This window comes from Bos indicus x Bos taurus, chromosome 1 (assembly GCF_003369695.1).
Source record: "Bos indicus x Bos taurus breed Angus x Brahman F1 hybrid chromosome 1, Bos_hybrid_MaternalHap_v2.0, whole genome shotgun sequence".
NCBI lineage: Eukaryota > Metazoa > Chordata > Mammalia > Artiodactyla > Bovidae > Bos > Bos indicus x Bos taurus.
This window is the reverse complement of record NC_040076.1, coordinates 58,711,823-58,737,764: the sequence shown is the minus strand read 5'-3', so window position 1 is coordinate 58,737,764 and position 25,942 is coordinate 58,711,823. Positions and strand designations below refer to the sequence as shown.

Here is a 25,942-nt window from a genome sequence, read left to right as displayed (position 1 = left end):
AATGGTGGAGGAGGGATGGATAGTCTTATAATAAGAACACCATGCAAGTATTCCCACACCACTCTTGGTGGTCTGCAAAGTGATTTCACACGTATTTTATGTCAACACCAGCACGGTGAGGTAAGCAGAACCGTGTACCTCAGAGGCATTTGGAGATTCGTCAGAGTGGCAGGCTGTGCCTTGGTGCCTAGATTTAAACAGGACCATTTGACTCTGAGATCATCATGCTATCTACCACCTACTCAACCTCCACGCAAGACAAGGCCAGTCTGCAGCTCAGGGCAGTCTAGACAGAATAACCAATTAACTCTCTAAAGTTACATTTTGAGAAGATTTCTATCTAAAATACATTTTAAAAAAATCAAAGGCATAGCTCCTTAGAATGACTTATTCCTAAAAAACCAATATTTTCCAGACCTATGATCAAGGCACGAGTGCATTTGCTAGACAAAATACTGGACATGATTATTGTCCCCAGAAAGGCAAGCTATGTCACCACCATCCTTAGTTCCCAAAGATTCTAGAGATCCCTATGTTTCCAAAGAACTTTTCTCTCTCTTATTTGCTTGATGATACAAATAGCAGACATACAGCTAATGAAGGCATTGAAAGTGACCCCCTTGAAGTAGCACTCTCTCTCTCCACAGAATGATCTTAGAAGACTTTTACTGGAGAAGGTCATGTAGCTTTCCAAGAGAACCATTTTCTGGCATGGGGACCTGAAGCAGTCTAGACTTCCCTGGCAGCACCTTGAAGCAAGGTTTCTCAGACCATGAGAGGCCAGGAAGGACTGGATCTTTCCAATCAGGGGTGCTCCCTTAACCAATTAGATGTTTCTTTTAATGTTTTTGTTTTTGTTTTCTGTTGTCTTGTTTCTCTGTCTCTTGTTCTCCCTCCTTGGCTGTGTCTCGCTCTGTTCGTTCTGCCTGCTGTCTTTCCCCTGTGGCCAGGTGAGAAGCCCCACCAATGCAGCATCTGCTGGCGCTCCTTCTCCTTAAAGGATTACCTTATCAAGCACATGGTAACACACACGGGAGTGAGGGCGTACCAGTGTAGCATCTGCAACAAGCGCTTCACCCAGAAGAGCTCCCTCAACGTGCACATGCGCCTCCACCGGGGCGAGAAGTCCTATGAGTGCTACATCTGCAAAAAGAAGTTCTCCCACAAGACCCTCCTGGAGCGGCACGTGGCCCTGCACAGCGCCAGCAACGGGACCCCTCCCGCGGGCACACCCCCGGGGTCCCGCGCCGGCCCCCCCGGGGTGGGGGCCTGCACGGAGGGGACCACCTACGTCTGCTCCGTCTGTCCAGCCAAGTTTGACCAAATCGAGCAGTTCAACGACCACATGAGGATGCACGTGTCTGATGGATAAGTAGTATCTTTCTCTCTTTCTTATGAACAAAACAAAACAACAAAAAAGAAACAAACAAAAAAGCTATGGCACTAGAATTTAAGAAATGTTTTGGTTTCGTTTTTACTTTCTGTTTTTGTTTTTGTTTCGTTTCATTTTGTACTACATGAAGAACTGTTTTTTGCCTGCTGGTACATTACATTTCTGGAGGCTCAGGGGGAATAATAGTTCTCCCAGTCTCCCTTGGATGGTGGCCTTAAGGCCTGGTAGTGCTTCGGAGGTCCACTGGTTGGATCTCTAGCTACTGGCCTCTAAATACAACCCTTCTTTACAAAAAAATCTTTAGAAAAAAAAAAAAGTAAAAAAAAAAAAATTTTTTTTTCACTTGTGAAGAGCACTACAAAAATATATAACAAAATCTAAAAGGCCTACTGTCTTTAAGTACACCGCTTGCAGTGTTTCAGTGGACATTTTCACAATTCTGGCCGCTTGGACTTCACAGTAACCATTTAAAACTGTGGAATATATCACTTTCTGGTTGAAAACCCAGAGGGAAGGCCCTGCTCTTTTCCACCTGCCACGTTGTCTGATTTCTGTAAAAAGGGCTGTGGGGGTGGGAGGGGGTGTAGGTTTGATGGTGTGGGGAAGGCAAATGGCAGGCTTCTCCCCCAGATTCTGCTGGGTCCACACACCTTGGCCCACCTCCTCCACACCCCCCTTTCAGCAGAAGCCAGGAAGACTTGGACAAGCATCAAGCAACAGTGGCTATCGTATTTATTCAGTGTCTTCGCTGAGCTCCAGCCTCAGCACAATCAAGAGGGACTTTCATGAAAGGCAGGAATGCAGATAAAACAAAGATATCAGAGGTTTGCACCTACGTTTCTAGGTACAAGAGAAGGATTCTTTCCAACAATCTTTGCAAAAAAAAAAAAAGTGTCAGGATATATTCTTGTGGAAGAGAAAAAGAAAGAGAAATGGAGGGTGGGGGGAATAATAAAAAGTTCTTGAGGCTTTTTTAATTCAAAATTTTATAGAGGGGCAAAAGTGACGTTTACCAGATAGAATGCTGATTTTTTTAATATATTTACAACAGTATTTGTGTAAAAAAAAAATACAAAAAAAGTGAGATTGTTAAAAGTAATTTCTTTTTTTCATTTCGGTTTTGCATACACTGCCACCAATCCCTTCTCTTTTATTTTATTTCACACACATATATATATTTTTTGGTAAGTCAAGACTGTTAAGGTTAGCGATACTGCTTCCAGATAGAAAGAATAAAAGGCAATTAAAGTTATATTTGAAAGAGAGGAAGGATATTTTCTTCATATTTTTTTAAATTTTTCTTAATTTTTATTATTTTAAGTGTTGCCTGGGTTGAGGGCCTCTGGCCAGCCCATCCCTGCTGTAATTTGAACTGCTGCTTTGTATTTTGATATGTAGTTTTTCAACTTTTAGCAAGCTTATGTTGCTCCACTGAATATTTTTTTCACCAATTCATCTAGAATTCTGTTCTTTTTCACGGGAGGGACTTTATCGTTCAGAAACAGATGTCTTGCTTCTCTGAAAGTTTCATTGAGATCTTGTGATTCTAGAATTTCTATTGACTTTACCTTTTTTCTTTGATGAAACACTAGTACTCTAGAAGTCTTGACAAATGGGTCCTTTCCTTTTGTGGTCAGCCGGGAGGAGGAGTTCACGAAACTCTGCTGTCCCTCCTCACCCTTCACAACTGCAGAGAACGGCATTATCAGAAGCCTGTTGCAGATCAGTATGCCTCAATGCCACAATCACTTTCTTCCTTTCAAAGATCAGTTTCTGTTCCGACCCTGATTGAGAGGGCTAACTAAGATGATTATTCTTTAGATGCCTTGTCAATCCTTGCTTGTTGGTAAGGTTTTAAAGAAACTAACAAAAATCTCCCAGATGCCCAACGTCCATCGTCCGGAAGACCACCAGTTCATTGCATCATCTTAGATGCCACTCTCTCTTCCTAGTTGAGATTTCTCTCCTCGGTCCTGATTAAGGTATCAGAATAGAGATTTTTCCATTATAGACAGTGTCCTAAAGGGATTCCAACTCAAACATAGGAATTCTTAAACCTTATAAAAACTCCAAAGGTGATTTCACTGCTGGGCATATTTTAATACCTGTAAGGGGGAAAGTAAATCTTTAAACAAAGCAGAAACACTAAACTACAGTTAAAAAAAAAAAGAAGGAAAGATGTATCTCAGTTTCAAAATTACTTTGCATTTGCATTTAATTTTCCTATCAGCAACTTATTTATAAAAAAAAAAAACAACTGTGCAACAAATGGGGAGAAATCTTCCAAGGGAAGCAACTGTGTAATAACTAAATTGGTTTTACTCATTATTTTAGTATTGGTTCACTTGTATCTTTTCCATAAGTTTTTGCTGATAAATAATAAGGTTAGTACAGCTGGCGTATATGTGAGTTTGATTTGGTCCTTGGTCCTTAATTCAGTAAATATTTTGCTAGAAATTTTAATGTAGCCATGGATGATTAACTGACCTTCAAGTATTGCCCATCATGATTTCTAAGAGGAGTCCTACCACAAACTATGTATCCAAAATTGACCTGTTTTAAAAGCTGGTGGGAAACAGCTTCAGAAATAAGAAAAAGTCCATTTTCTTTTGCTAATTGTGCTTTTTGAAGTAGCTATCTTAGACTCCAGTATTTCCACCTGCTACCAACAGAGGGAGCATTAGTTAATTAACCGTGTCATAGAATTTTGATATTTTGAAAAACAAGTCATTCAACCCATGATGTAACACAGAAAAAAAATTGACATTAAAAAAGATCTTTTTAATCTAAAGGAAAATGACATGAAATCACTCAGCATATGTTACAAATGGAAGAAGGTCAAGAGCCACTTTAAAATATTTTGAATTATTTGACAGTAGCTGGTTTAAAATGGTGTCCATACTCAAATCTTAGCAAAGTAGACAACATTATAGGATCCCCAGAAACTTGATCCTGGGTGCCAGTATGGACCACGTTCAGCTATTTGCTTCTCAAATCTGAGGGAGACCCATTTGCCTAAATGCTGATTTGTCACATAAAAAAACTAAGCAATTGGGTTAAAATTTACCTTTTGTTCTAGAACATGTAGGGGGAAAAATTCCAGTTGAGTTTAAACCCTAATATTCATCCTTCCCCTTCAAATGAAGTATTTCTCTCTCTGTTTTTTAAATGTTGGAGGACCCCTAAAGAATTCTTAATGAGGTAATCATTTTAATGATATGTGCTATCCAGGTTTACATAGCAGTAGACTTTTTCTTACTGTGTGTATATTCTTCCCAGACATCTCATAGTCCAAAACAGTTGACAGGTTGTCCTCTGGAGAAAGGAAGAAGCTAAACTGAAGTTGGAGATGTAAGTTTGGGGAGAGGGAACTTGCTGTGGGGTCATTACTCCATACTCTGGTCTCTGAAAGAGCTGCTCTCCAAACTGACCTACATTAGGGGAAATAAACCAGTCTGTACCTGTTTCAAAGGGATAAAGGAGCTTTTAGTTTATCAATCTTTCCTTTTAAATTAAATAACCACCAACATCTTAGGAAAGGGGAAACATTTTGCTTTAAGAACAGAAGATGAGCATGGATTCTTTTTTATTTTCTAGTTTCAAATCCAACAATCTTCTTACATTTCGAACGTCATGCTGGGATGTTAATGAGTGCTTTTAAAAAAGAAAATTTTCAGTAGCCAGGAAAAAAAAAAATAGATGTAATGGAATCAAATGTTCCAGATATAAGACCTCTTAGGATAAGTACAGGGAATAAGAACTGGTATGGAAAAGTACTTTTTTTTTAAGCAATTTATGATTTAAAACTGGATTAGCTGGACAAGGGAAAGGAGAAAAGTCAAAGGGGGATGTTTATCTCAAGACATTTAGATGTAGTTTATGAAAAACAAAATGTCTAGCTCTAAAACATCAGTAGCATCTTCACAGAGCAAGCAATTTTGCCCCTATTAATATAATAAATTCTAATAATTGTACCCACCCCCCTAACTCCCAGTAAGTAAAATAGAATCCAAAAAAGGGAAGAAATTGGGACACATGGATCTGATACAAATCTACACAGGGGAAAAGGTTGAGAAACAAGCCAGGACAAAAAAGAATCTGAAATGAAAATCTCTATATCAAAATATTTCTTACTATATAGTTTGCATTGTAAACTTTAGCTTTTAATACAATTTTATAGACATTTTCTTCCCCAGATTCCTAATGCTCTATGAGTAAGTGTCGTGGATAATTTCCCGCTGTTGTTCAGGCTGAAGCCCATTTCTTCCTAGGCATCTTGGAGGTCACAGTAGCTCCTGGCCTTAGAAAGAAAGACTTGAATTTACTTTGTTTAAAAGTCACAGGGTTTTGTTTTGTATCAGCCCAACATTGTATAAGGACCAAGAAAACTTCTAACTCATGAGCAGTTAGAATGCATGCATTGTGATATGAAAAGAGAAAAGGTTTCCTCTGGGTGTGTAAGTTTCACACTGGTCCTGAAGACTTCCTGTTCCCCCATCGTCCAAGTACACCACCAGTACGTGCAAAGGAGGAGTAGGCATCTCCTGAGATGCCCTTGGAATTTAGGAGAAGGGAGGGGGTGCCCTGTCTGCTGTGACCTGACTTAAAAGACATCGTATAAAAGAATTCTTTAATGTAGTCATGAGTTGAAGTCCAGGGACCTGGGAGCCATGGGAAAGAGAATAGAAGGTTTGCAAAATGTGTTCAGCACCCAATAATGCGAAGCCAGAAAGCATCCAGTCACAAAACTAGGAGGTTTGGCAAGATGTATTTAGAGAAAGCTCTGGGATTTTCCACGAGTAGGGTCAACAGACTTTCTTTTGAGTGATTTCTGGCTCTGAGAAACCTCTTTACTCGCTATAAAAGAACTTTATTTAAATGGCCAATTTTGTCCCCCAGAGAAAGATTTTATAAAGAGAAAAACAGGACACTAAAGACACAACCATGTGACTTGGTATCAAACAAAAGGAAGGGCGCACTAGAATTTCAATAGACTCCCTGATTCCACAGAAGAGCCAGGCAACCCAGTGCCCCTCAGTGCCTAGTGTGTGAAGAGGGTGCTTGAGCCACACCAGGCTCCCCAAGGCCAAGTGCAACCTTGCAGAGGGGTGGCCGCAGCTGCTTCCCCTTCTGTGTTCTCGCAGAGAAAGGGGCTCTTCTCCTAGGTGCCCAGGAAATAGATGGCACGGGGCAAACTTTCAAAACAATCTCTGCCTTGGTGCTCGGGCTGCAAATGGAGACAAAAAAGGGGCACAGAGGAGCTCTTGCTCTGGAGAGAACATTCCCAACAGCTATTTGTGCAGAGTTGCCATTTGTGATGCTGCATCAACCTCCCCAAGAAGGAAAGCTGTGGTGACTCAGTGTTCCCGTAAACACAGAGTCTGGAAACTACTAACCCAAAGCATCATTTCTAGTACTAGATACTCAAATGATTAACCTGACCAAAACACCCCAAAGATCCTGCTCAGTCTCTGAATATCTACAGAATGCTGACTCTGTAGCAGTCGGTGGTGCACGTGAATAGATCCCAGGAAATGGTGTGAAGCACGAGGGTCTGTTTGGATTCTTTCTAGGCTGAAGAGGTAGAAGATGAGGGCTGCACAGCATGGGTCCCTTTTCACAACTATGTATTTCACTGCATGAGGGGTAGAAATGCCCTGTGTTGAAACAAGAAACATCAGTTTTCCACACTGCTGACCAAAAATGCCTGGATTCTAGTGTTTCTTCAGGCCCAGCCTATTGCTCCCAAAACTGAATAATTTCAGACTAAATCTAATCTGAAGTGACCTCAGTTAAGGTATTTTCACAGGAAGCCACTTATAGTAAAGAATTACTGCCTTAAATCAGAAAGCCCAGGGAAGAGAACAGAAATAGAGAGATTGAAAGGGTGTGAAGATGTGACCCTTTCTTGCCTTTTAATGGTTACATTATCGCAAAACTGAGCCCTATTCATGACTGAAGACTATGGAAACAGTGACTTTACAGGGAGGCACCAAACTTGTATGGAACTGGCTGCTTTTAGGAATGGCTGCTATTTCTTATCCTATTTCAGTAACATAGGTCTGGGCTGCATGTAAAATAGACATCCTATTAGCTAAATAGTGAGTCCCATGAGACATGATCACAGGTGCCTAAGATGCTGGTTTGAATCATTTCCTTAGCAGGGAGAACAATCTCAACAAAAAGCTTTCTCTTCCTGTACAGTGTATATCGCTAAACTTTTTTTTTTTTTTTCTCAGTTTCAGTGAGCATCTGGTTTATCTGGTGGCTTTTTGTTTAAATGCAAACTCACAACTTTCAAATCTTCAATGAAGGAGCACAATCTGCAGATCGTAGGGAAAATCTAGCTACAGTTATTGGAGTCCTGGCTTTTGCGATACCTAATTAGAGTGTAAAAAGTCCCTAACTAGCCCTCTTTCAAATTCAGTGATTTCCTTGATTCAAAATGCTTCAATGAGATTCTAATACACCCAAGACAGAAAAAAAAAAAAAAAAAAAAAATTAACCCCCTAGGAGACATCTGTTTCTACTACTGTTGCAACAGAAGTTTGTCATTGCCCAGCAAAATCATTGCAATTTATATGTAGATTCTAGTAACGAAAGGGACTTAACCCATCTAGTATGTCACAGCTGCTGTCCAAAATGTCTGTAAATGAGTATACATTATGCATGTACACATGCAGGGTGAGGTGCTCTCAGTACAAAACTGTGCCACGTTCATATTCCCCGGTGACAACAAGACAGAGTCTGGAATTTCTAGTTGGTCAGAGGTCTCACGTATCTTCTGCTCTGTTGCCTTAGTTGGATGCGTTAGTGCTGTCCACTGTCTGTGATGAGGCTTTAGGACATTCTGAAGGAGCCCAACCATCAGTGATTTCTGATACCCGTTTCATGAGAAACTTGAATATGCTTGTGTGAAGTAGAGTGCATGTAACCAACTGCGCTTCTATGGGGTTTATTGACGTGTGTGTGGACATGTGTCTTTGCGTGTGTGCTTGCTGTAGTCTGGTCGTGTGTGCATCTCAAACAAAGCACACATAGGCATAGGTCCTGGTGCATAGATACAGTTGCCTCTTCCCACCATTGTGCTCAAGGCTGGTGGCTCCCTTCCCAGGAACCAGTCACCTGCCCACTCTGTTGCTTTTTGCAGCATGTCAGAGTTGGGAGAAACAAAGGCAGCTTGTTGGATCCACAGCGAACCCACAGTGACAGGCTGCTCTCCTCCAGAAGAAGGTAGAACAGATGTCCTCCACTGGCAAGTAGACAAGAGGGAGAGCAGTCTGGGGCACCCCCTCTCGCCCAGGTTTCCTGTGGAGGAGGGGCACCGGGGCCAGGCAGGCAAGGCCCGTACAGACTTTGGCCTGAGCCGTTCCGTGGCTCAAAGGCCTCCATTCCTTTCCTCTATGCAACCCAGTGTATGCGCACAAACACCCACCCACTTGTGAGTTTGACTCCCAGACTAAAGCTTCCTTAATCCTGCCTGCATCTGCAGGAAACCATCACCATTCATAAACTGTGTCTCCTGAAACCAGTGTGGCCTTTGCCTAAGTCTTTCCAGGAGTGGGTTGTTTACCGTGTCTAGCAGACCAATAGACTCTCAGAAGAATCTTTTTTGGTAATCTCTAAGAATTGACGGCTCTTGCCCAGCTCAAACATTAAAGTAGAACGCGCTCTAGTGGACTGTTCTGAACCAACGGACCTGGCTCTTACAGCTGACTTTGAAGGGTGGCCTGGAAACAGTCGAATTCAGTTTTCTCCACTCCCACGCCCTTCTTTTATTAGGTGGCTTCTTAGTTTTTATGACATGTGGATTATTTCTGCTCACAGAATTCAGAGGACATTTTCTTTCCTCTTCTGTTTTGGTGACTTTCCCCCTCTCCCATTAAGTAAGGCTACTTACAGTTGCAATCTTTTTTGTTGTTATTATTTTTTAAAATGTATATTGTCTTTCTATATCCAAAAGAAGTCTGTGACTGTAACCATAGGTATTTCTTTTTACTGGAAAAAAAAATGAATTTTTTTTTAATTAACAGTACTAGTGACTTCGTGGAAGAATATCAGTTACTATTTAGGTATGCTTACTTAAGTACAGTACACTACATTGCAGTATTTCTGAAAGCTAGAACATACACATTATATGTAACAACTCTATATTGAAATATATATTACATTATATTCATTTTTCCTTTTGAATCTGCCTACAATCACAAGTTGATTGAAATATTATTTCTTCACATTTATCACCCATCACCAACCTGCTGCAGTTAATCTGGTGCATTTAATAATAATCATTACTGCTCTAGTTTGCTTTTTATATTATCAGCTTCAGTATTGTCTTTACAGGATTTTAGAATTTTTTTTTTAAGCTCGGACTTAGCAAATGTAGGAAAGTGAAAACTTTGTTAAGTATGGTTGACACAAAGAGATTCATAGTCAAAGTGATCTTGTTTAGCTGACCCTCTCAATATCTGAAGAACAAAAGAAGTGCATATGAATGTATCTGTGATCCCCTCTAGGACTGTCACTGTCTATATTTGCTTTTAAAAATATGACCAAGGGGCCACGTAACCTCCATATGATCTGGCCAACAGTTACAGGCTGCATTTCAAAGGGCTGCTCATCTGAGAAGAAGAGGCAGTTAAATGCCTAGTTGTCCCAACTGTATTTTCAAATACTGATTTTTAATACTAGCTCTTTACTGACTCCTTTCTGTTTTCAGTATGCCTGCAATTATTTTAAATTGTCTTCTGTGCTTCCCTGGAGGCAGCTTAGCAATATAATATTCATTTTCCTAGGAGTTTTTTTTTAATAAAATCAGAATTTGAGGGACTTTTTCGTGACAGAGGCTGATAGAACTAGAACTCAGAAATGTGTAGATACTATGTCACCCTCAGCATCTCCAGTTGTCTGCTAAGGTGGGGACTTGGTGCCTTCCTTCTTTAAGGCCCCCATGGAAACATCAGAAATAGGCATCCTGTTTCCCTAGCAAGAAGTATTTTCAAACAGTAATTTTAGATAAAGAGCTTCTTCAGCTTCCTTCAGCTACTCAACATAGTGCCTAGACAACCCACGGATGGATAAACTTCACATCTATCCTGGGTGCCCGAGACCAACTCCACATTCAGGACAAGATGAAAACAGCTGTTCACCATACTCAGCGTGAGAGCCCTTCCCACACTGAATGGCTATTAAGGCCTCTCAGTGTAACACCAATTCCTCCCTTTCATCTTTTCTAGTAGATGTTTATTTCCGAATCCCACCCCATTCTCCTGTTGCCCTCCACTCCCAGTACTCATTAAGGAACTACCTGCTCTGATCTGCTTGGAAGGAGTATTGAGTCCAAAAGCAAATTATCCATCTGTTTCTCCAAAGTTCTCAACTACATATATTTCTACTGAAAAGAAAGTGAAAGTTAGTCACACAGTCGTGTCTGACTCTTTCCGATCCCGTGGACTGTAGCCCGCCAGGCTCCTCTGTCCATGGAATTCTCCAGGCAAGAATACTGGAGTGGGTTGCCATTTCCTTCTCCAGGGGATTTTCCCGACCCAGGGATCAAACACGGGTCTCCTGCATTGCAGGCAGATTCTTTACCAACTGAGCCACCAGGGAAGCCCATAATTGTGAGTTGAGGGTGAGAGGAACTGTTCCTTTGCCTTGGACCCCTTGATACCCACACTGTATAAACTGTACTATTTTTCTCTTTCCTTTTCCTCACTCTTTTTTCCTTTTAATTATTATTATTTCTTGTTTCTCTTTAATGCTTTACCTGTTCCTCTCCTCACTGCCTTAAGAAAGTCATCATGACCCCTGAGGGCTCGTCTCCCTCCCTTCCCCCTGCCCCCTTCTGAATGTCCTTCTTTAAGCTTTATGTGGTTAACGAACGTTGTCGCGAGTGAGCTCAGCAGACTCGTAGGCAGAGTGAAGCATGTCTTCACTGCACTTTCAGGCCTTCAAAGTTATCAATATTCTTTTGAGAGTGGGAGGACCTGAGTCACAGTTTTAAATGTCAGCCGTATTAGCTGAGGTCATGAATTCTTTTCACCTTCACATCTGGCCAAAGATAAAGAGAAAAATATTTTCTGACTTTTTTTATTCCCTCTTTTCTTAAATACCACAGTGTTCGAATTCATGATATGAGTGGACTATTTCTGAGGGGGAGAAAAAAAATCATCAATGATGATCCTTTTGACTCCTACTAATATTTAGCCAAATGACATAGTTGCCAGAGGCTAGACCTAGCGAAATCTAATGAAAGGGGTCACATTTCAGAATAATTTTGATAACTATTCAAGCCTTAATGAGCTCTTCTAAAACAAGTAAAGCCACTTTCACTCAAAGGCATAGGAGACAATTAGGAAGAATTTTTTTCTTGCATTTATCTTTTTGAAAAACAATTGTTGATTGGTTTAGAACTTTAAGCAGTAATTTACTAAGGGATGAAAGGATTCCTAAAGTTTCTAAAATGTCTATTTTGCAACCAGATGTGTTTTAAAAGGTAAAGTTAATCTGTGCTTAAATAGAATAATATTAGGGCAGATCAGATACTTGAAGAGCCGTGTAATACACTCCCTAGTACCTAAGCATTCACCATGTGACTTGGTGGTCATCATGCTAGGTCTCATTTCAATGAGTTACTCCCATCTAGTTGCCAGAGCATTGTCCCAAAGACCCACAGAGTTCTGGCTCTACCCCTTTACAGGATGTTTAGGACACAGTCCAAGCAACTCTATAACACAGTCTTTCTTGACCTGAAAGTCCAACACTTATTGTGATAACTGCTTTGGCTCGATGCCCTTGGGAGGACCATTCCATGGCCTTTAGAGTGCTACCTAAAGGTTTTGAGCACACAGGGGTATGCTTTCATTTCTTGCTTTACCTGTTGACAAACAGAAGCAACATTCATGTCAGAAATGGAGCCTGAATTTGATTTGAGGCTTGACCCAGCTTTTACTGTAATCAAACCAATTGTTAACATCATCTCACACCTTAGAGAACGATGAAATAAAGAGATTCAAAAGACTCTGAGTCATGAATGTGACAGGAAACCAACACTTCTTAAAGTCGGTATTATGTTGCTTATGACTCATTTTAATTGAACATATTCTCCCCATCATCCCTATCTCCTTCTCTTCCTTCGTCCCTTCTGACTCTATTTTTTACAGTACTCTTCATCTAAAGTATTCCTCTCCTCAGGCATTAACTTCTGAAAGAATAAAAAACTCTCTTTTAAATCCTGAATGCCATCATTTAAAGTATAATGTGGAGGAGGAGAGGATCTGGTTCTGTAGGTTCTACCTGGTCCAGTGTATCACCAGGATTCCCCCAGGATGCCTTCTTTTTTTTTTTTTTTTTTCAGGATGTCTTCTTACCATTGTTCCTTTAGCTCTCCAAGAAGAGCTCTAGCCCCAAGACCCTGGATTTTTCACCACAGCCTCTGCATGAGTCTAGATTAATGTCTAAATCCTGTTTAATATTCTAGCTAGTCCAGGACGTGAATTTCTTATTGCTTTCAAGCCTCCTACTTTTCTAAGCTGACATCTGTCAGGAGCCCTAAAGTAACTAATGCAGCAAAATAATGGTCAGAAACATGGTAGTATATATTTGGGAGGACAAGAAGGGATGTCCTTTTTTTCCCTCCATAAAATGCTTGCTTTCTCCCCCTGTCCCCACCACCACCACAATGCATTTCAGGAACTCTGCATCTAATTTTACAGATACGTAGTTTTAGGATTTGCAAATATAGCTTAGGAAATGTTCTGAGATTGAGGCTGGTAACAAACCAGTTTATTTTCTGCACTGGATTTAGGACAAGTGTGCACAGATACAATTCCTTCAAAGAAAGTGAAACTAACATAGTAAAGCAAAGGGATAATACTTGTACACATTAAAACAGTTGTTTGCTATCTGTAAACCTTGATTTAAGCATAATTATTACTTTTTAGAAACCTGAAACTGGAGGAATGTGTATTTTAGTAAAGTTTGTTTGTTGATTTGTTTGTTAGCCTTTATCTCTTTCTTCTCAAGACAGTCAAGTTTTGATTCTTTAATTTGATACTGTTCCTGGCCCTAGGCATCAGTCAAATCACTGCCCACTCTTATCTTACTCCTTTCCCTCTTAGAATGAAAAGCCTTCCATTCTATCATTAAGGAGTCTTTTCTCTGTGAAAAGCTTATCTTCCTTTTCTAGTAGCACCTGAGAACTTTGAGGAGAAAAATTCTCTCTTCACTTTGAGGGTAGAATAGTTAAAATAAATGCTATTCCTTGCAAAAGAAACCCCATTTACCTAAACTTATGGGAATTGATTGCAGAGGAAGGTCATAGAGTTACACACTACAAATCTTATTGCCTCCTCAAATTTTGGAAATAAGGCTGAGGATAATGTAATGAAAACCCTCTTTGGATATTTTTTATTACTATAGTACAGAATCACCAGAAAAGAAAAAGAGAATACTACTAAAATGACAAAACCAGTGGATCTATGGATTGCTATAATTGTTCAGATTTCTGTTCTCTTCATTTCAAAACTGCATGTGTTCACAGTCATAAATGGTGAAACATCCTCCATTGCCTCACGTCTCCTTAACCTGGCGCTGGAGGGGACAATCACAGAGGGAGACCGGCATTGGCAGTACTTCACCCATGCATATTCACACCACTAAACAAGAAGGAAAAACCAAATTAGAAACTAAAAAAAAAAAAAAAGAGGACATTGTATTGCTTCATTTGAAAGCATACAAGCATACTGTTCTCAACTCAGCTCAATTTACAGATAGCCTGACAACCTTTTTATAACCTGTCTTTTGTGCTATAATTTGCATTCATGGCTGAATCTTTAAAATAATTGCAATTTCAATTAAGTGAACAGAGGAAAAGCAAAGAGGGAAAACAGGACCATGTGATGGGACTAAATTTGATACAGTTCTGGATTCCTGCAGCCAGTTCTTAGAGTTAGCAAGGAAAGTCAGCACCGTTACCCTTTGCCATTCTCGCCCATTCTCACTATTATCAGCCTAAGAATTAACCTCATTTCTTTGTGATTTAAGACTTCTCTTAATACTATCAAACCCATATAAGAGAAATTATAGACTTTGTCTGCCCCTATTCCTAACCCTGCTTTCTGGGGCTTATGCAGAAAGAACTGACAATAAAGTAATGGTCAAATCTGATACAAGATTTAGACATAGACCAAAGTGCTTAGTTCACTTACCAGAGGGTTCTTTGAAAAGTAAGGCGAGTTACTCTGCCCCTGGCACAAACTTTGATTTGAAGCGATCTATATGTAGATTTGAAGGAGAGAATTCTCAGAAGCGTTGTCATCATTTAAACCCCTTCCTTTGTCCCATTGATTACATTTTCCCAGGGGCCTATTGAGATATACATTAAGGGTAACTCTCATACATCTAATTAAATTTAGTTTTTTGCTCTATTGTTAAAAGAATTGTGGTTTTCAGAGTAAATGAAAGTAGAGTCTCTTCATAATCCTCATGGCAAACCAAGGCAAGAAATTGACAGAATCAAGAAACTCTGTGGGAACATACTGTTTCAAAGTACTTTGAGTGTGCTGACCCCTCCACCCCACCCTGCCAAATGTTTCTAGAATCTATTCTAAACTGCATATTGATTCTCCTGAGACTTCCAGGGTGTGTGTGGGTATGTGCAGACAAGCAGACTTACACCTGGAGGGTGGAGACCCAGACACACTGGAGAGAATGATGCTGGAGGATGGTCAAAGGCAAAGCTTCTCTCCAGAATCACTCAGTACTCCCGTATCCCAAACTAAGTCCAGATGAATCTCAAGCAAAAAGTAAGCTCCATCAGACATCCTGCTATGAATTTTTCTTTTCTTAATAATATTAGAAGAGGTACAATGCAGACTCAATTTTGGTGTAATAATTCACTTTTATATTTAATAATTGTACTTTTTGTGTTAGTGTGTCATTGAGCTATTTGTACCCGTTTTCAATCTATCATCCTGAGAGGGGCCTTGAGAATTTCTGTGTATGTGTATGTAGATCTGTATTTATGTGAAGTCAGAAAAAGTGGACAGGACAAGATTGAGGTGAGAGATGAGGTCAATGTGAAAAAGTGAGTGCTCTTAGTATCTCTATTTATGTTAGGTAAGGTGGCTGCTGCCTGGAGCCCTTGAGGAAAAGCTGATTGCACTATTCAAAAATAAGAACCCAGCACTGTTAAATTTAGGACCGTGTTTTGGGAAACAGGAAAGCTTTATCTTTTTCTGTACCTATTCCCTTTAGCATCGGAGCCATTTGACATGATGAAAACCATTCAATAAAAACCACTACTGACCTTTGCATTAAATAGCTATTTTCCTCTTCTAAATACTACCCTTGGTTTCAACTCAACTCCTTCCCTTTATATTCTGCCTATTGGCTTAACATTTTACAGAATAATGCCTAGGTGTTTGCTAGTTGTTTCTTTCCTTGGAAACAAACAGGGACAATAAAAGAGATGACTCACAGAAGTGTGAGGTACAGACTGAATTTCCCACTTTTGTGGCACTGGTAACTTTTAGTAAGTGTTGTTTAGGGTTGAGCTTGGGTCTGTAATAGGGCTTTCTGGTTTTGTTTTTGTTTTTGTTTTTGTTTTGCACTAAATAAATATGACTGCACTGCATTGCACTACTGAAATGTATTTACTTGTGCCGGGAGAGAGTGTGTGAGGTATGGGAAAGAAAGATGCAAGTTACGAAACTAGAAGCACCACAGAAACGGAAGGTTGTTTTCATCATGCTCGGTCTTATCGAGGTTGGTGAGAATCTGTGGAATCTGCCAGCTCTTGATCAGGCCTAGCAACTGCCATGCTGATAGGATCTGTTTTCTTATTATAAAGAAGCTGAGTTAGTACTGTACATTGAAGATGTTTAAGAGGAGAAGTTTGCCCAACGTTGTCTCCAACTAAGCTTTCAGTAAAAGTTTCAATGGTGAGGAAGCCAACAGAGGTGACAGGGAAGTCTTCACCTTGGCCAGGGGTAGGGCCTCCTTTCAGAAAAACCTCATCTTGTCCGTACTGGAGGTATCCTTTCAGCCTGAGCATGCTTTTTCATCACTGGGTGAAACCTAGATCAGGCTAACCAAAGAGGAAGGCCATGCATGTGGTAAAAATCCTTTAAGATGACAGTAAGGGAACAGTGCAATAAACATGAAAACCAGTGAGGTGAAAGGTTTATTTTGAAACAAGCTAGGCCACCTTTGAAATTGGAGGAAGAGTTGGAGGATTCATCGGAACCTACTTACTAGCTGCTCCATCAGAGACTATCCTTTCTAAAACAGAAGACCTTAACAGTGCCTAAAAGCCTAGTTTTGAAGTTGGATTGGTTTTGGTTTGGTTTTGTTTTCAGTATTCCTTTATTTGATTTATTTTTATTGCCTTTTTAAATCTCAGAAATAATTAGAATTTGACAGCTCTTTAGTGACTATTAGTAAAAGACTCTTTGGCCACAGGAAAAGTAATGGATTGTGTAGGAGATAATAATAGAAGAGTGAAGATGCTGAAGGACTCTCCCAGTATCCAAGGTGACAGCTTTGAAGATTCTGGTTCCGTAGGAAAGGACCACAGCTCCTATCAATGGGTACTGTTGAATTTCTCTATCACTGTCACATGTTGGGGCATCAATGTGGAAGATTCTTGGGTGATACCTGTCTTTCTCTCTCCCTCTTAGTATCCATCCAAATCTACTTTTCCAAGTTGAAATTTTTTTAAGGAAGCTGTCAGCCTTGCTAGGCAGAAGACTCCATTTAGAGCTTTCAGAACTAATGTAAGCAATACCTTCAGCACTCAAAGTATTCTCTCCCTTTTAAATAAGAAACTCGAAATTCAGAGCTCTTAACAGATACTTAGAGATACGTTTTGGGTAAGCACTGAGAAGATACTGACTGTACCAAACCAAAGTTATACACAGAAAAAATTGACCTTTTAAAATATATTCACATTAACTGTCCTAGGATACTTCTCTTGAGGCTTTTGGAAAATAACTTCTTCCTTAAAACTTGCATACCCACTCCAGTTTTGTCACCAAAGATTTTAATCTCTAGAGCCCCACTTCCTTTCTTACAAGGCAGAAGAAATAGAACAGGCTCAAGGGATATGCTTTGGTGGTCAAGTGATGATACTTAACGTTTTCTTTCTGTTCACAGTGATATTTAACAGGAGACTTGTTGTTAGAGGAGCTACTGAATTGTCTCTATGACTTAGGGATTGGTTAGAAGTTTAAAAAAAATAGGGGAAAAAAATAAACGATAGTACTTGACACTGTAAATTAGTCTTTAATAGAGTCATGACCTGGAGACTGATGGAGAGAAAGAAACTTCCATGGAAGAGAGTGAGCTAAATCATTAAGAACCAAACAAGGATCATTGGTGAAACATGGGGCAGCGCGTACACAGAGCAGGTCGTTGCTCTGCGTGGCTGGAGCCAACAGCGGGGCCAATAGGGAAATCAGATAACTGGCCAATGAATTCAAGTACTGGAAAAGCCACAGTTTGGGTTTCATTGTGGTTGCTGGAGGGGTTAAAACATCCATGCCCATGGCAAGGAAAATGCTGAGGCTGGTCTGCTGTGATAGTGCCTTTCTTGTTGTACAAGTCCTAGGTTAATAATAATCGGTTTAGTTATGCTTTCCTGGATCATTGCCCCAGTCTCCTGAGGAGGTCTGAAGGGATAATACTCACCTAGGATGAAGGGATAGGGTATTGCTCCTGGAATGCTGTGATGTGATGATATTTGCACTAGATTCTAAACGTTAAACTGGAGCGACTGAATGAGAGAAAAACAAGGATAGTTCCAAGTGAAAAGAAACCAAAAGCAGTATTTTCTGACTGATCCCATTTCTTTGTCTTCTTCTTCTTCTATTTTTTTCCTGGAAGCAACTTCACACTTGTTGATTACCAAGCTCAGCTCTTAACAATTGTTTTCCTTCTTATTTTATTCCCACACTGGACCATCGGTGTGAATTAACCATCAAGTAGGAATGGTTAGTGGAAAGGCTTCTGTCATTACAGCTTCATAACCCTTCCCTCCTTCGTAAAAGGCATGGGGGTGGGGAGGCTGCAGAGCCATTGAGCCCTTGGGGAAGCCAGTAGGCATAGATGTCATGTCAAAAGCTGAGCTGATGCATATTTGCTCAGAGGACATTGGGACCCAGAGCTAATCCTAAAGGATGCTCAGAAAGAAGGAAACCAACGTGTTGAAGAAAACAAAGGGAGGTGGAGCCCAAAGGTTGCCTATTTCTCCTCTCTCTTCTTTTCCAACTCACCTTCATATCTTCTCTATTGGAATTATATTTCATTTCAATATATGGTACCAGAAGAATTATTTGGTTCCTTGGTTTCTCTCTTTAACAGTGGTCTTGGAACCCCTCCAAAATTAAAAACAAATACCATCAGTGTCTCCCTTGTGACGTACCAGTTTCTCGAATGCTCTCCAGCTGGTCTTGACCAGTCAACTAAGATAACTTGGAAGCTTTGGCTTGCTCAATCACCTGTCCACTTTTTTTTCCTTTTGTTTCCATTTCCATTTGAATTGTGAGTGATCCTATAGAAAGGTGGAAATCATGGGAAAGGTTTGGAGGCTGCAATTCTAGGGCATACTTGTCAGGAGTTTGTATTACCCCAAATATCTCTTTTTTGCCCTGTTTTCAGTTGAATCTGTTGCCCTGATGATAATTTCTATCATATTTGTGGTTATTTTTATGAGAATAGAGTCCATTTGCTATGTCTCTGTGAGTGCTTTTTTTCTATTTTCCCCACATGAATGCAGTACCAATCTGTTAATGAAGTATCTGTTTATTATATTATTAATATGTAATTCTACTGTAGACCAAAAATATAAAAACAAATTTGTTCATTTTAAAGATATAAAGAACTAGTGAGTGAAAGATTAAGAAGGAAAAGACCGAAGAGCAGTGGTTAACTATGTCGAGTTAGAAATCTAAGAGTAGCCTTACCTATTTTAACCAGTGCTTACCAGTCATACCATAGTTGGGATTACATAGTCTTGGCTCCTTCATGCTTATGTTTTATAATTCTTGTTTGTCTGTTTGTTTTTCTTTAATGTAATTGAGGTTGCACATCATGCTGTTTTTGGCAATGCCTGATTTTATTATATTGTACTTTTACCAGTCGTTTCCTTTACAAGGATGGGGGGAAAGTTTTATTTCTTCTTTTAATTTAAAATTTGTTTAATGCACTGGAAATAAAATTGGACATATTTCACTGTTAAAAAATCAGAAACAAAACAGAACAGAAACCGCAGAGAAAAAACCAGCAACCAAGTAAGTAATAGGGGAAAAAAAAAATCTGTTTGTACTGAAAACACCATACAAAATACTTCCCACAGGAAAGAGAAATGCCATCAAATAAGAAAAAATAAATCGTTTAAAAGCTACAACATTTGAAATTAAAAAGATACCTGGATTCAGTGGGGATGGGAAAATAGGACATTCCGTTAAGATTAGAGATCTGATTATTGTTACAGTTAATGCCCAAACTGGTTCAATGTGGGCAAGGTGACTACAGAGAAAATGGCCCCAGCCTTCCACACACCACTGGAGCTCTCTGGTGCCTTTTCTTCTAGGCTTAAGCTCTATTGTAAGGGGGAAGAAAAACATGCTATGATGGAGAAACTGGCTTGTATAGAGGTATTTGTACAGTACAAGTGTGGACACAGCTTAGTCCTCTGCCCATCCTCAGGCAGGATGTTTCTTTTCTCCTTGAGGATTTGCAGCAGGTAAGCCCATGACATGCGAGACTGTAAAGGATTCTCAGAACATCAGCTCATGCTAAAGAGCCTCTTGACTCCAATCTGGTCTCCCTTCTTGAGCATTCCCAGACACTGAGAGAGCCAGTTAACCCATACAAATGCACAGTGAAACGAAACAGAGATTTTTTTTTTCCTAGTCAACCAGTTGTATCTTTTGTTTAATGTTTGCTGGGTTTTTCTGGTTTTGTTTTGTTTTAGAGTTGGGGTGGGAGTAGACGTAACTTCACAAACCTTATACAGTAATTGTTTTGCATCTTCCATGTTTTATGCAAAAGCAGACATTTAAATCAATAAATAATCGTGCCCTAGACTGAAAGTTAATGTTTAGGAGAGGAAAAAAATTGTTGGAATTTTTTCTACATTTTTTTGTGAAGAATCTTTTTTGGAAAGGAAGGATACATATTTTTGTTGTGTAATATTTTCTATTTTTGAATGCATTTTATTGGTACAAGACTGTTTTTTTGGTGAAGACATTATTTAAAAAAAAAAAAAGAAAAAAACTAATCGAAAAGTTTGCCCTTAAGGATATGCTGCAGTTTTGAGGTTAAAAAAAAAAATAACTGATTCAAGATGCGTGTTAAAAGTTGGGATTATATTGTTGTTTTTTGTAATTGTTACAAGAAGAAGTTTGTACCCACTGCTGTTTATTTTGTTTCAGATGAGTAAGTAAAGGGATTGTTCTTGTTTTATTCTTTTTTAGAGAAAAAAAAAGCTATTTATGAAATGTCAAAAACACTGGACTGTGAGTTTAAGTGTGGAAGCATTTTACCACCCTGTGTCTTCGACCAATTATGGGAAACCCCTTTTCTCTTCCCCCCCGCCTTAGCCTTGCCAAATGAGAAAAATGTAACAGCTGTCAGATGATGGAAGCCACTGAAGCCCTGCTTTAATTTTTATGGTTTGAAAAAGTTGGAAAACCAAAGTTAAATTCCTTTATGAAATCCCACTGTCCGTAGCCCTTTTTTGTATGACACAGCCGGTTGACTCCGCCTCTCTGTCTTGGATCATTGCCTTCTTAAGGACTGGGGGCCAACTCTGAGGCCACAGAAGCATAAAGATGGCAAGCCTGAGAGTTGAAGGGTCATGAAGTCCATGTGAGTGCGACTTCAACTTGTCAGTGGGCAGTTTTCCCATCCTGCCCAAGAGCAGTGCTGACCTGCCTGAGGGGAGAGCTCCCCGACCCCTATCACCTCCATCCTTGTCTTCTAAGACCTCTGCTCTGTGGAATGGCTTTGCCTCTCTCAGCAGCCCACCTTCCGTGGATGGGGTGGGGTAGGGAGGATCAAGTTGAAAGAAAATGCTGTGGATGCTATGAAGGGCCCCCCAGCCCTGGGGAAGGTGAGGCAAGGGACCTCTAGCACAAGGGAGCTTGCCTGCTTCATCTTTGACTCTGTGGCTTGTCTATCCATCTGCTCACTGTGAAGATGGAGAGGCAGAGTGCCCTAAGGCTGTTCAATAGCTTTTCCATATTTTTTCAACATTGAAAAAATAATTTTTTAAAACTGTGATTTTTTTTTAATCATTTGGCTGGAGGGAAGGGAAAAGGGAAACACCAAAAGCTGTAACATGATTAACTGGAGATATTTAAACTGGGGGCACTTTCTAGACCAAGACAAATGAATTTCGTTCTGGACCCAAAAGCAGCCAAATCTGGAGACTGTCTGTGACAGAAAGCTGAAGAGAGGCCTCCATTTCCTCCTTTCTCCTTTCTTCTCTCTGTCTTGAAATTCCCTCTTCTCCTTTTCCAACTTTCCTTTGACTGCCCCAATGGCCCTTGGTCTCCCATTTCATACCTGTGTGCACGTGTACACACACACACACACACACACAGACACACATACTTGCAAAATACCATTTTTCTTAAGGATTGTGGGACCGAATAAAATCATGTGCCTTCATTTTTTCCTTTTATAGCTAGATGAACCTCTTCTTTTTTTACAGCATTTAAACAATAGAGGAGGTTGAAATGTTAGTGGGGGAGGACTTGGGTGTCATTTAGGAAGTAATTTTTGTTTAGCACATTTCCCCAAACGTCAGTACAAAGATTTCCACCCCTTAATCATATTCTTTGGACATTTAGAGCATCCAGTGACCAGATACATGACAGCCTACACCCATTTAATTTTCGAGCAATTCCTGAAAATTTGATTTCATAGACTTCTTTGATCCTTCTCAAAAATGAGGTGAGCAATGGCGCACAACCTTGTTCTCCCAATCTGGTGCTTATGCATGTGGCGTGGGGTGGGCATGGGGGTGGGGGGCGTGGGTGTGTTTCGACAAAGGGTGCATTCCTAAAGATCTCTGGTGCTGACGGGCCTCCAGTTCCTTTCAGAGACTGCATTTGACACATTTTACACACGAATGGTATCACATGCAATATTTTAATGGAGCAATGGGAGAGGCTCTTTGAAACGGGGTTTTGCATCTTTTTTGTAACATTTTGATTTCTCTGGTGCCTTATTCCTACTGGACGCTGGCACTCAAATCCCCACAGGGAGCTGACCCAAAGTCAGCCTGGGGAGTGGGGATGCCCGGGCAATGCTGGAGCGGGCGGGGCGTGGGGAGGCTGGTGTCCACTGGTGGGGAGGGGACTAGATGGCATCTCTTAGCCGAAGCCGAGCAGGAACTGCACACATCCATACATGGTGAGCACTTCTGATCTGTAACACGCCGCAAACTCATCCTTCCTCACCTGAGCTTTCCTTCCTCCTTCCTCTTCTATCTCTGCCTTCTCCCAAAGGTGCTGCTGCTGCTGCTACTGAGGTGCCCGGAGTCCAGAACGCCCAGTAATCACTCAGGCACAAGCCTGGCACTGCCACATCAGCCCCTGGCACGACCGAACCCGGGTTTCTCTTACTGGGGGCTGAGAACCGTCAGATTTTTCTCATCAAAAATGTTTTCCAAGAAATCATTGGATTACAGTTATTCTGCATTGAAAATGCACTTTAAAAAAATAAATAAAAGCTCCAGACTGTTTAAAATGTACAGAGGGGGCAGGGGAAAGATAAACATGTGCTAGTGTCTGAACCCAGTTCAGTTTATCTCCAGTTGAAACAATATACACTATATTATGTATAAATGTATACACACTTCCTATATATATCCATATATATATAGTGTATATATTATACATGTATAGGTGTGTATATGTGCATATATACACACATGCACATAAATCCAGATGCTCATTACAAAACCAGATGCTACACAAACAGCAGCAGAGGAAACAAGGTTGGACTCTTGCAACAGATCACAAAAAATAAAAACAGCCACTTGCAGTGACTTTGGTCATTTCTGTATGTTCACAAGGAATGGATTGTAACAAAGAAAAAAAGGAACAGTGTTAGTGAAAGAGGAAAAATGGGCGAAACCATCTTGATCCAATGGGAATGCAGTAATGTTCTATACATTTCACCTATTTCTTTTCGTCATGTTGATTTGATTTCAGTTTTCGGCTATTAAATTTTCTTTAACTCAAATGACCCACAACAAAACTGAGCAAAATGACTACAGCGAAAGCCCTTTTCAGTGGAAGAAGTCAGAAATCTCAAAACCCTTGGCCTGACTCAGAACTACCATGTGCAAACCAGTACTCTTTTAATGTTTGAAATAAAACTGAAAAAAAAAAAAAAAAACCTTTTTTGAAGCACCTTAATGTGGCCACCCATTCAAGGAATGGGTGCCACTTTTTTCTTTGAGCACCTTATTGACGTGTTTTGCTATCTGCTGTCTTTCTGTTACCTGTTGGCTGAATGGCTAGCTGTTAACACACGCATGCGCACAGACTAGAGGGCGGGGCCTGCGTGTTCTCAGTGAAGTTTACTGTGGTGACTGCTGAAAGGTGAACCCGTTTCCTGATCTTCCCGCCACAGTGTTGTGATAAGATTCGAAGAAACCGTATTCCCTGCACAGAAATGTTTCTTATCACATTGTATCTTAGTATGGAAAGGAACATGGTCCCTTTTTTGCAATTGCTACTGTACACACACACACACACACACACACCCCACATGCACAAATATATTCATTCGTCCAAGTGGTATTTTCAGTGTCTTGTGTGGTTGTCACTGTTTACGCGGTTTCTATTTCCCAGTGAATTTTGAATGGAGGGCAACTTTTCTAACCAGATTGTCTTTTCAGTCTGAGGACCTGCGGATTGGGGAGGAGTTTGGAAAGAGGGAGAGGCAAGGAAAAAGAGATCTTTAAACTGAAAGAATAATTTCCCACGAGGAACCTAGGCTTGATGACCGCAGAGATTGTCCCCTCCAATCCTTGCAGGTGGACAAGGGACACTGTTGTATCAGTCTGTGTACCGTTCAACCCATGGAAACACGAACACACACACCCATCCACCCGTCAATATACACATGTGGTTTGGAATGAGCAGGTCAATAGTTTTGAGAGGGAGTTTGTTCCTTTTTTTTTTTTCCTCATTATACTCTTAAATTGTTGTCAGTTATCAAACAAACAAACAAAAACTTGTTTTGAAAAACCTTGCATACGCCTTTTCTATCAAGTGCTTTAAAATATAGACTAAATACACACATCCTGCCAGTTTTTTCTTACAGTGACAGTATCCTTACCTGCCATTTAATATTAGCCTCGTATTTTTCTCACGTATATTTACCTGTGACTTGTATTTGTTATTTAAACAGGAAAAAAACATTCAAAAAAAGAAAATTAACTGTAGCGCTTCATTATACTATATTATTATTATTATTATTGTGACATTTTGGAATACTGTGAAGTTTTATCTCTTGCATATACTTTATACGGAAGTATTACGCCTTAAAAATACGAAAATAAATTTTACAAGGTTTCTGTTTTGTGTGGAAGAGTAATTGATGTTGCTAAGAATGATGTTTGTTTTTTGGGGTTTTTGTTGTTTTTTTTTAAATGTTACCAGCACTTTTTTTGTAAGTTTCACTTTCTGAGGTATTGTACAAGTTCACACTGTTTGTGAAGTTTGAATATGAAGGAATAATTAAAAAAAAAAAAACTCTTCTCTTGGTTTCCTATTGTGTCTTCTTTATATAGTGGCACTGTTTTTACACATTCTTTCATACAGTGTGGCCTGGGTCTAGTCTGAGATGATCCAAATTGAGGATTAAACCTAAAGGGCCCGAAAAGTTCTCAACATATCAACCCTCTTGCTACGATAAGCAAGAATTCCAGGATCGATGATACTGAAATCACTTTGGGGAAATATAAGGCCAGTTGGGCCTCCTGACACCGCCTCATAAATGCACATGGACCGTCTGCTGTTGTTGTACTTGTCGCTTAGTCAGTAAGTCATGTCTGACTCTCTGCAACCCCATAGACTATAGCCTGCCATTCTTCTCTGTCCACAGAATTTTCCAGGCAAGAATACTGTAGTAGGTTGCCATTTCCTTCTCCAGGCGATCTTCCAAACCCAGGGATCAAGTCCACATCTCCCGCTTGGCAGGCAGGTTCTTTACCAGCGGGAAGCCCTATGGCTCATTTACTGTTACCTAAATTGATTCACCTTTTTCCCCTGCTCCTTGTACCAGTATCTCTCTGCCTACTGTGGAAATAACCAACCTTATATTACACTGTGCCCATCTATCCCTGTATCTTCGTATTCAAAGAAAACTCATGGCTCAAAATATGTCTTCATCTGGGGACTCCCAAAGACCTCCTATTTGCTCCAAAGGCTCTTTCTCATACTCTACCATAAGAGCTCTCGAACCTCATCATTCTCATGAAAATTGCCGGTGTAATGGAGAAAACTTACATCTTGTTTGTCCCAG

At 40.2% G+C, this 25,942-nt stretch overlaps 1 protein-coding gene across 12 annotated transcripts in view; it reads left to right on the top strand.

Annotated features, from left to right (window-relative positions):
• The window catches only part of ZBTB20 (zinc finger and BTB domain containing 20), an 819,533-nt gene extending 794,357 nt beyond the window's left edge, over positions 1-25,176 (top strand). For all 12 annotated transcript variants that reach the window (XM_027525147.1, XM_027524738.1, XM_027525072.1 and 9 more), the window contains one exon: positions 951-25,176. In XM_027525147.1, the coding sequence (XP_027380948.1) occupies positions 951-1,372 (422 nt within the window). In that variant the 3' untranslated portion in view covers positions 1,373-25,176. The remainder of the gene's footprint in view (positions 1-950) is intronic.
• The last annotated feature ends 766 nt before the right edge of the window (positions 25,177-25,942 follow it).